This window comes from Cucurbita maxima, unplaced genomic scaffold (assembly GCF_002738345.1).
Source record: "Cucurbita maxima cultivar Rimu unplaced genomic scaffold, Cmax_1.0 Cma_Scf00003, whole genome shotgun sequence".
In the NCBI taxonomy this organism is placed as follows: Eukaryota; Viridiplantae; Streptophyta; class Magnoliopsida; order Cucurbitales; family Cucurbitaceae; genus Cucurbita; species Cucurbita maxima.
Genome location: NW_019272019.1, coordinates 2,090,863 through 2,102,380, shown reverse-complemented (window position 1 = coordinate 2,102,380; position 11,518 = coordinate 2,090,863). Strand labels below are relative to the sequence as shown.

Genomic DNA, 11,518 nt, shown 5'->3' with positions numbered 1-11,518 from the left:
TTTTTTTTTTTTTTTTTTTTTTTTTTTTTTTTTTTTTTTTTTTTTTTTTTTTTTTTTTTTTTGTAATTCTCGGCCATTGAATTGAGTGTTGAAGCTCAAGCTGATGTAATAATGGCGAATATATATATATATATATATATATATATAGAGTTGTCTATTTTGACGCCCTTGTGTTTTGGTAGAGTTGTCTCGTTTGATATACTTGTGTTTTGGATTTGTAAACGCGTATAAAAGAATGGTAAGTTTCTCGAGACAACAATAGGTCGGTGTCGAAATGTATTTTTTAACTTAAGATTGTGATGTTTGAAAGCGGGAAAGAAAATGTGAGGTTAATAAGAAAACAGTGTATGATATTTTTTAAGTTGAGTATTTGTTCGAGAAGTAATTTTGGGAGGGTTGAATCAAAACGTTAGGACAATTTATGTTCTACCCTAGTAGTTTCAGGGGTAAACGATGAATACTAGGCACTGTGTGTCACGGTCATGCTCGTCTAAGATGTGTTATCCATGATCGCATGCCCATGACAAACCAAATCATTTATGTCTTTCCATGTTGTAATGTTTTTATTTTGTATTTTTAAGGAGTATGACGTTTTAGAAAAATCATGTCTGAGGCTGCCAGACATGAAATGTCTCAAAATGTATGACAGGTGAATATGACTAGTTATCAACTTCTCCCTACCCGATAGTTATAATCTATGGAGTAAGTGGTTGTTATTGTCTTTTGTTTACCTTCCCATATAACACCAATTTTAATTTCTCAAATATTGCTTTCAAAACTCTCTTTCAAAATCTTTCTGTCCATGTTTTCTAAAACTTCTTGAATCGAGGCCAAAGGCTCGAGCATACGTCGCTTGGCCGTAGGAGACGCAAGAACGAATAGGCTTGACTCACTTGTTGTTGGGAAGTGAGTGCCGCACAATCGCAAGTCTGTTGTCATTAAAGTGCGATTGTGACATTGTGTGTATCGACTCGTGCAGCGTTGCTAATGTGTTGTTAGTATCCTGATTGGGGAGTATGTTCGCAAGAATGAAACTCAAAGAAATTTATGGGGGCCCACACAAGCGGTGGAGTACGTGGAAGCATTTTTTACTTGATTATAGATTCTAATCCTAATTAGAGATGTCTATAGGGTGGAACGAGGACGTGGGAAGACCTCTTATGTCTATCCCCATCTCCACGAAATTTTTCGTTTATTTTCTCACATATCGGGACAAAATTTTTGAACGTTTTTTCTATATTATATATATTTATTTATTTATTTAAAAAATGTTCATTTCAAAAGAAAATTTAATAATTAATTTTTCATTTTCTAATAAAATTATATTAAAAAATATAATATAAAATTCAACCTAATTTCTAAAGGCTAAAATTTCAATGTTACAAGACGGAGCGGGGTGGGGATTTGGGCGAGCTCGAGGGTAAAGACAGAGAATATAATCCTTATCTCCAGCTTCGTTTAGCTAATAGGGAGAAATCACTGTTAACAGCGTTTAAAGATCGTCCCATTGACATAATTCTTACCAGAATTATTCGAAAAGTTTAAAAAATGTCCTTCACAAAATAGTAGAATAACTCTCGAGCATGGTATTTTCTTTGGGGTCTTACGAAATATTCGACTTAAAAGAGACATGAATATTCCGATGCTAAAGGCTCTTGGGAGGAGGTGTAGCTAAGTTCGGGTCTCTTTATTATTATCGTAACTCAAAATTATACCGAGTCTAACCAGCAAAACCTAATTTAAAAAATTAGGATTTGCACGTAATTATTGATTTGGGCCTCAATTCAATGTATGATTTTGAAAGAGCCCAACTCAACGGTGGTCATGAAAAAGCTATTGAGTAAGAGCTCACAAAGGTTACAAATGGTATCAAAACTAGACACGGGACGGTTTACCATCAAGGACGCTTGTCTCTCAAAGAGGTAGATTATGATATCCCACATTAATTGGAGAGATAAACGAAACATTTCTTATAAGCATGTAGAAACCTCTACCTTACCGACACAGTTTAAAACCGTGAAGCTAACGACAATACGTAACGAGCAAGTTGGACTATTATATATTTTAAACTTAATAATATGTTCGGGTTGGTTCGGTATAACAATAATAGTTAACTGACCATTCCAGTTTTCATTTATTTAAATCAAATGAAATTGATCGAGTTTTTCAAATTATCGTGAACAATTTGACATTTGAAATGACGTAAGTGACCTATTGAAAAAATAATATATATTTTTTTTTTTTTTGCTTTCTATTAATTTTTTTTATATAAATAAATTTGTAGAACTAAAAACATGGAAAAAAAATTTACGGGGCAGAATTTCATCTCTAAGTCCTACCCCGATCTCTACAAAAATAAATGGAGAATTTGGGTAGAGATGGTAATGATGAATGTTTCTTCGTTTCCACCTCTAGGCAATGACGCAGCTAAAGACGCGTTTTTAAAAATCGTGAGACTGACAACAATACGTAACGAACCAAAGCGACAATATCTGCTAGCGATAGACTTGGGTAGTTACGAATGGTATAAGAACCCGTCACCGAACAGTGCAACGCATTGATCAGAGTAGGGGTATACCTTCTCCATAGTACACACATCTTAAAACCTTGAGTAGAAGCATAGAAGAAAAACCCCAAATATGACAATATCCACATGCGTGCATTTGAGCCGTTAGAAATTGTGGACATCTCTAATTAAACGTTTAAAAATACAAAAAAGTGATATTTCGAATTAAATTATTTTAAATGAGGAATTAAGAAATTATATTAATGTTAATATTTAAAAGTTTTAAATAAACACGACTCTCCATGGTATGATATTGTCCACTTTGAGCATAACACGCCTCCCCTCGAACAAAGTACGCCTCCTTTTTCTTTTAGAGTCTTAGTCATTGTTTACTATGCCTTCGAGGAGACTCGACTTTTTTTTCTTTTGAAGTCCTTTGTTCGACATTTGAATACATACATACCAATCTATTGGCACGACAAAACAACTAAGTTTAGGACATGAGTCTTATACCATATTAGATGAACACTACTCTTCACAATGATATGATATTGTCTATTTTGACTATAAACTCTAGTGACTTTGCTTGGACTTCTTTAAAGAGTCTCAAATCAATGGAGGAAGTATTCTTTGATTATAAACTAAGGATCATTCTCTAACTTAAAAAATTAGTCGAACAAAACAGGAAAACTCCAGTGTAATTTAATTTCATTCTATTTTCTAAAATTTTGGAATAAGACAAACAGCTCAATATCGTTCGTCGAGGAAATGAAACGAATCACGATGGCCCGTCGTTCTTCAACTTCGAGGCAGCTCTCAGGCATCAACGCCCAATGCCCAATGCCCAATCTCTTTGGAATCTGCTTTGGAAATTCAAATTTACTTCATCAATCATCATCATTCAACCCCATAAATGGGTTCCTTAGGCGTCAGTTTTGACTTATAGTGCCGTCTCTGTACTCTCACTGTCTCGTCGTGGAATCTCCCCAAATTCCAAGGAAAGGTAATCCTTATTGGTTGAAGACTCCAACATTTTGCAGGAAGAATCTTAGATGGGTCTGGTTAGTTTTTGCATTATCATCGCTCTTGTTCTTGATTTTCTATAACCCACCTGCCGATTGTAGTAGCAGCACACACCATTGAATGTTGTTTTATGATGCTCTGAATCACTGTTGTGTTTGGAAAATCTGGATAGAACTTAGGCTTGGAAGAACGAAGAAACAAATGATTATAGGATGGAGCCATCTTCGTCACTCTACGTTGTCTCTGTCTCTTTCTAATTCGTCATCCGACCATTGCCTAGAAAGTAGAAAGTGAATACCGCTTTTGTTTTTTAATAAGGTTTTTCCCTCTTTGGCTTTTTGTCGATACTTTCAACCCCTGATTCTTGCGCATCACGCTGGATCCTTGCCAAAAGGAAGTAACATATGACTCGATCTCTGTTTCGTATGGATATATAGAACTATAGAAGCTGAAGATTCTCTTCGTTCTTCACTTGGATTGAGCTATACCTCGCTGTTGTTATACCACACCCATCATTCAAGCTTTTTGAATCATGGGTTTCTTAGCTAACTTGTTCTTGCATGACCCTTCTTCTTCCTCTGTGAGCTCTGCTGCTCACTTTCTCCTTGAACCCATTTTAGCTCATGGCTTGTCTGGTTTGGCTCACTTGGTTTTGTTGCTTGTTCTATTCGTCTCATGGGTTTGCTTTAAGCTGAAGGCAGGCTATGGGGGATGTCAAAGAGAGACGAGGTGTTTGTACTTTAAGGGAATGTTCATATGCTGCCTCGTTATCTCTGTTTTCAATCTTGTTTTGTTTTCTCTTGGCTGCTTTTACTGGTATAGAAATGGATGGTCTGATGAAAATATGGTGACCCTTTTGGATTTTGGGTTGAAAGCACTTGCATGGAGCACGGTTTCCTTTTGTTTACATTCTCATGTTTCCAAAACTGGAAAGGCCAAGTTTGCTATTCATATTCATTTGAGAGTCTGGTGGGTTTCTTACTTAGCTGTTTCTTGCTACTGCCTTGCTGTGGACTCAGTTCTTTATGGACAAACTCATTTCCTGTCCATTAGATACTTGGTTTCTGATGTTATGTCGGTTGTCTCTGGTTTGTTGCTCATATATGTTGGGTTCTTTCGGAAGAGTGTGAGTGAACAAGACCCTCTCGAAGAACACCTTTTAAATGGTGAAACAAGCTCAACTACTCTCAGTAATGGCAGCGTCGATGGCATCGTCGAGCCGAAGAACTTGAAAGGAGATGAAACTGTGACCCCTTATGAGACTGCTGGAATTTTCAGTATTCTTTCATTCTCTTGGATGGGCTCTTTGATTGCAGCTGGAAATAAAAAGGCATTAGACCTTGAGGATATTCCTCAACTTGCAAGCTGTGATGCTGTTTCTCGGACCTTTCATATTCTCAGAAACAAGCTTGAGTCGGAGTGTGGAACAGTTAACAGAGTCACCACTTTTTCTATGGTCAAGGGTTTACTCTACTCAGCTTGGAAAGAAATAACCTTAACTGCTGCTCTTGCATTCATTTACGCATTGGCTACTTATGTTGGCCCCTATCTTATTGACACTTTTGTTCAATATCTCAACGGGCAGCGAGATTTCGAAAGTGAGGGCTATGTTTTGGTCTGTGTTTTTTTCCTAGCGAAACTCGTGGAGTGTCTCGCAAAGAGGAATTGGTTCTTTAGGGTACAACAAGTCGGAATAAGGATTCGAGCAGCATTGGTTGCAATGATCTACAACAAGGGTCTGACTCTTTCTTGCCAGTCGAGGCAACAGCATACAAGCGGAGAGATCATCAACTTCATGACTGTAGATGCCGAGCGGGTCGTTGATTTCAGTTGGTATATACACGATGTTTGGCTGGTGGTTTTGCAAGTTGGATTGGCCTTGTTGGTTTTGTATAAGAAACTTGGTCTTGCTTCCATTTCAGCTTTTGTTGCAACTATAGCTGTTATGTTGATAAATATCCCATTGGGAAAGTTGCAGGAGAAGTTTCAGGACAAGATAATGGAGTCAAAAGACCAAAGGATGAAGGCTACATCTGAAATCCTGAGAAATATGAGGATTCTTAAGCTTCAGGGATGGGAGATGAAGTTCCTATCTAAGATATCCGAACTTCGGAACATCGAGGCGGGATGGTTAAAGAAGTTCCTTTATACATTGTCAGCTACGACGTTTGTCTTTTGGGGTGCACCAACGTTTGTGTCTGTGGTCACTTTTGGGACATGTACGCTTGTGGGGATCCCATTAGAATCTGGCAAAGTATTATCCGCGCTTGCAACGTTTAGGATTCTTCAAGAACCAATCTACAATCTTCCTGACACGATCTCAATGGTTGTTCAAACGAAAGTTTCGCTTGATAGAATAGTGTCGTTCCTTCGTCTTGACGACTTGCAATCTGATATTATAGAGAGGCTTCCAAGGGGGAGTTCTACTACAGCAGTTGAGATTGTCAATGGGAACTTTTCGTGGGATGATTCGAGTTCTTCGAACCCGACGTTGCAAGATATCAATGTCAAAGTGGAACATGGCATGAGAGTAGCTGTTTGTGGTACGGTTGGGTCAGGCAAGTCCAGCTTGCTATCTTGCATTTTGGGAGAGGTACCTAAACTATCAGGGAACCTGAGGGTGTGTGGTAGTAAGGCTTATGTAGCTCAGTCGCCATGGATACAGAGTGGAAAGATTGAGGAGAATATACTTTTTAGCAAAGAAATGGACAGAGAAAGGTACAAGAGAGTTCTTGAAGCATGTTGTCTAGAAAAGGACCTTGAAATTCTTGCATTCGGCGACCAGACGGTAATAGGAGAAAGAGGAATCAATTTAAGTGGTGGACAGAAGCAAAGAGTTCAAATTGCTCGAGCCTTGTACCAAGATGCTGATATTTACTTGTTTGATGATCCCTTCAGTGCAGTTGATGCTCATACAGGTTCTCATCTCTTCAAGGTAATTTTTTTTCCTAGTTACTTTCGGTTTGTACTATGTTTAGGACTTTGATCACGTGCGAATTTACATGTAAATGTCCAAACCCACCGCTAGCAGATGTTGTCTTCTTTGAGCTTCCCCTCAAAGTTTTTAAAACATGTCTGTTAAGGAGAGATTTTTACACCCTTATAAAGAATGTCCGTCCCCTTCTCCAATTGATGTTGGATCTCATAATCCACCCTCCTTCGAGGCCTAACGTCCTTTCTGGCACTCATTCTCCTCTCTAATCGAGGTGGGATCTCACAATCCACCCCCCTTCGGGACTCAGTGTCCTCGCTGACACTCGTTCTCCTCTCCAATCGATGTGGGATCTCACAATCCACGTCCCTTCGGGGTCCAACGTCCTCGTTGGCACACCGTTCGGTGTCTGGCTCTAATACCATTTGTAACAGTCCAAGTCCATTGCTAGCTGATATTATCCTCTTTGGGCTTCCTCTTTTGAGCTTCCCTTCAAGAGTTTTAAAGCGTGTCTACTAGGGAGAGGTTTCCACACCCTTATAAAGAATTTTTTGCAACCCTCTCCCACCTATATGGGTCTCACATTAAAATAATCCTGCTTGAATTATCCCGACAGGAATGTCTCCTTGGTGTTCTGAATTCAAAAACAGTCATTTATGTCACTCATCAAGTAGAATTTTTACCAGCTGCAGATCTTATCTTGGTAAGTAGAGGACTTCTATCTCTGTTTTTAGTCATGCTCCTTGTTCTTTTACATCTGAACTTAGGAGATTCTATACTATCAGGTCATGAAAGATGGAAAAATTGTTCAAGCTGGAAAGTACGATGAAATTCTTCGTTCTGGAACCGACTTTATGACACTCGTTGGCGCACACGAGGAAGCATTATCCACCATTAATTCTGTGGAAGGAGATGCTTCTGGAAAATCTGCAAGCAAAGAAGATGGGTCTATGAGTAATACTAATGGCATTACATATGAGGAAGATAAAACAGATATACAAGATGGAAAGGGAGTTGACGAAACTAAGTCAAAAGGGCAGCTTGTACAAGAAGAAGAAAGAGAGAAAGGAAAAGTTGGATTTCCAGTGTACTGGAAATATACCAAGTATGCTTATGGTGGAGCTCTTGTGCCTATTATATTGCTTGCTCAGGTTCTCTTTCAGATTCTCCAAATTGGAAGTAATTACTGGATGGCATGGGCTACTCCTGTTTCAGATGATATGGAGCCTCCTGTTTCGACCTCTCGATTGATTATCGTCTATGTTGCTTTGGCCATTGGAAGCTCTTTGTGTGTCTTCTTGAGATCAGCCCTTCTTGTGACGGCTGGTTTTAAAGCAGCAACTGAACTCTTCGTTAAAATGCACACGAGCATCTTTCGGGCTCCCATGTCGTTCTTCGATTCTACTCCGAGTGGAAGAATCCTCAATAGAGTGAGTGAATTTATATTCATGGATGCTCTTGAACTAGTCACTTGAAACCTGTAATCATAATTTGTATATACTGTTCTTTTGTTTACAGGCCTCCACAGACCAAAGTGCCATTGATATGGATATACCATTTCGAGTTGGGGCCTTCTGCTTCAGTCTGATTCAAATCCTAGGAACCATTGCAGTAATGTCTCAAGTTGCATGGCAGGTTTTCATTATCTTTATCCCTGTGATGGCTTTATGCATCTGGTATGAGGTATGACTTCTGACCTTGTGGTTTGTCATGGTAGGAAAGTTATAACCGTCTATGTCTACCGCTAGTAGATATTGTCCTCTTTAAGCTTTCTCTTTCAGGCTTCCCCTCAAGTTTTTTAAAACACTAGGGAGAGGCTTCCACATCCTTATATAAAATGATTCATTCTCCTCCCCACCCGATGTGAAATCTCACAATCCACCCCCTTCGGGTCCCAGTATTCTCGCTGAAGCTCGTTCCTTTTGCCAATCGATGTGGGACTGATCCCCAATCTACCTCTCTTCGGGGCCAGCGTCCTTGCTGACACACCGCCTCGTGTCCACCCCCTTCGGGGGGGCTCTCAACCTCCTTGCTGGCACATCGCCCGACGTCTAGCTCAAATACCATTTGTAACGTATCAAGCCCACCGCTAGCAGATATTGCCCTTTTTTGGCTTTCCCTTTCGGGCTTCCCCTCAAGGTTTTTAAAATGCGTATGCTAGGGAGAGGTTTCCACACCCTTATAAAGAATGTTTCGTTCTCCTCCCGAACTGATGTGGGATCTTGTAGTTACATAATCTAAAAACAAAAATCTTTAGAGCTTCTGCTGTGCAGCTACCTAACATTGAGCTTTTGTTATGCAGCAATATTATATTCCATCAGCACGAGAGCTATCCCGGTTGATTGGAGTATGCAAAGCTCCAGGGATTCAACTTTTCTCCGAAACGATTTCTGGATCAACAACTATTAGAAGCTTTGATCAAGAGTCAAGATTCCAGGACACCAATATGAAACTGACAGATGCATACTCTCGACCCAAGTTCCACACAGCTGCAGCAATGGAATGGCTCTGCTTCCGTCTAGATTTATTGTCTTCGATCACGTTCGCCTCGTCTTTGATTTTCTTGGTATCTATCCCTGTGGGAGTCATTGATCCAGGTACAATTTTCAAGCTGTTCTATCTTCAAACAATGATCTTGTAGTTCTTTTTTCCAGCTGCCTAATTTATTTTACTCTCTACACTGAAGGCATTGCTGGCTTGTGTGTAACCTATGGACTTAACCTCAATATGTTGCAAGCTTCGCTAATATGGAACCTTTGCAATATGGAGAACAAAATTATATCAGTGGAGAGAATATTTCAATATACTTCAATCCCTAGTGAGCCACCTCTAGTTGTCGAGGAAAACCAACCGGATAGTAGCTGGCCAGCGTTCGGAGAAGTTGAACTTCACAACCTGCAGGTACTTCAAATTCTTTTTCTATCCTTTGATACCAACAGCTCCCAAATCTGATACCTGTGATTCTATCCTGAACTTTTATCATGTAGGTTCGCTATGCACCTCAGCTACCTCTTGTGTTGCAAGGTATTACATGCACTTTTCCAGGAGGAAAGAAAACAGGCATTGTTGGGAGAACAGGAAGTGGCAAATCAACTCTAATACAGACACTTTTTCGGATAGTCAATCCCGTAGCAGGTCATATTGTGATAGATAACGTCAACATAACAACGATAGGACTTCATGATTTGCGGTCAAAACTCAGTATCATCCCTCAGGATCCTACTATGTTTGAAGGCACTGTGCGGAGCAATCTCGATCCCCTTGAAGAATATGCAGATGAAGACATTTGGGAGGTAACATGGTTTCCTCTTCTAATCATTCCCTAGAAAGAAGTCTACCTTGTTTTGTTTTGTTCAAGCATTTCATTTATGCATCAGGCACTGGATAAATGCCTACTTGGAGATGAAGTGAGAAAAAAGGAAGGAAAGCTGGATTCAGCAGGTATGTTTCTGGATGTTCTGGTAAAGATTTCAATGAAGTGAAGTTCTTCGAACTTTTGTGAATACAATGCAGTTAGTGAGAATGGAGAGAATTGGAGCATGGGTCAGAGGCAGCTGGTTTGCCTTGGTCGAGTGTTACTAAAGAAGAGTAAGGTGTTGGTCCTTGATGAAGCTACTGCGTCCGTCGATACAGCTACGGATAACTTGATTCAACAGACTCTACGACAACATTTTTCCGACTGTACCGTCATTACTATTGCACACCGAATAACCTCAGTCCTTGACAGTGACATGGTTTTGCTTCTAAGTCACGGTTCGTATCGATACGCATACAGTCCACTAAACTATATATCTTGTCCATCCATAACTTGACTTTCATTACTCATCATGTAGGACTCATTGAGGAGTATGACACCCCCACAAGATTGCTAGAAGATCAGTCATCCTCGTTTTCTCAACTAGTTGCAGAGTACACGCAAAGATCGGGTTCTCAATGAAAGCCATGGCAGATGATAGGATCGTTAACGGACCCTTTTATTACATCCGCCTCTACCAAATTTTGGAACTTTCTATACGTTTAACTACATAAAGATCTCAGGTTCTCAGTCCAGCTCTTCTTGATTAGCTGTTATTAGTATCACTAGCTGTTTATGTGTAACTTTACGAAGACTTGTGATGGCTACAAAGAACTAGTGTATCATTTCCCTAAAGATGAATGAGCCATTTTGATTTAGATTGATACTAAGTAATATATCACGGATATATTGGGCTAACGTGTTCTTATACGACAGATGAGAACCGTGTATAACTCAATGGTTAAGATATCTCAGTCTTCCTAACAGATCAAATACACCCCTAGGCCGTACCCACCCAAATAGAGAGTGGAAAAGAGGAACTAATCAACAGAAATTGCATGTACCAAGAAGAAAACGTATAAATAAAGGATACGCAAGAACTTTCAAACAAATTATTGATCTATAATCAGAGCTTAGTAAAAAAAATTTGAACCTTTTTCTTTTATGGAATTTGATCATGACATATCAGCTATGTTTTCAAACGAATAGAAGGTAGATTTAAGCAATTCTATAAACAGTTTCCAACATACTTGGAACCATGAGCAGAAGTAAATTAGATCGTGAATCAAAACTGGTGGGTTGAACATTGTTTGATCCTCCTCTTTCAGTGGCAAAATGGTTAGTGTGGCTTTGGAGTAAAGCCATCAACAGCAAAATTCCTGGTGGCCGCAGGAATGGCTAAACGTATTCCATCAAGTTCAGGTTTTGCAATAACTTGACATCCCAAACGAGACCTGCAGTATTCCAACAAAGTTAATACCAACACAAAAACAGATTATAATATCATTTGATCTATGAAGTATGATTAAATAAATGGTGTATACTCAGAAGATCAAAGGAAATATAGACATTAATCACAAACTTATGCACAAGTAACCAACATTTCTGTAAGTCCGAATGCCAGATCCAACATGTCATTCTCCTCATCCAAGGGTTCTTCTAGTTTATTGTAGTAGTCCGTATCCTGTGATGTGATTTAATCAGATTTAACACAAAATTCCAGTCTAGAATTGTACCCATACACCCCCCCCCCCCCCCCCCC

The 11,518-nt window shown here is 39.3% G+C and overlaps 2 protein-coding genes across 6 annotated transcripts in view; one reads left to right on the top strand and one right to left on the bottom strand.

Moving 5' to 3' along the window:
- Positions 1-3,742: 3,742 nt before the first annotated feature.
- Positions 3,743-10,646, top strand: LOC111474083 (ABC transporter C family member 3-like). Its single transcript, XM_023119346.1, has 10 exons — positions 3,743-6,464; positions 7,078-7,164; positions 7,247-7,891; positions 7,980-8,144; positions 8,764-9,058; positions 9,148-9,362; positions 9,449-9,754; positions 9,839-9,902; positions 9,975-10,214; positions 10,295-10,646. Exons 1-10 carry the CDS (start codon positions 4,062-4,064, stop codon positions 10,396-10,398), a joined length of 4,524 nt encoding a protein of 1,507 aa, XP_022975114.1. The 5' UTR covers positions 3,743-4,061; the 3' UTR covers positions 10,399-10,646.
- LOC111474126 (2Fe-2S ferredoxin-like) overlaps positions 7,284-11,518 on the bottom strand; it is a 7,250-nt gene continuing 3,015 nt past the window's right edge. For 3 of the 5 annotated variants that reach the window (XM_023119377.1, XM_023119378.1, XM_023119376.1), the window contains 2 exons: positions 11,358-11,440; positions 10,856-11,210 (listed from right to left, as the gene is read on the bottom strand). In XM_023119377.1, the coding sequence (XP_022975145.1) occupies positions 11,096-11,210; positions 11,358-11,440 (198 nt within the window). In that variant the 3' untranslated portion in view covers positions 10,856-11,095. Of the gene's footprint in view, positions 7,389-10,855; positions 11,211-11,338; positions 11,441-11,518 lie in introns of those variants that run through there. The other 2 variants (XR_002715871.1, XM_023119379.1) reach the window with 2 other exon arrangements.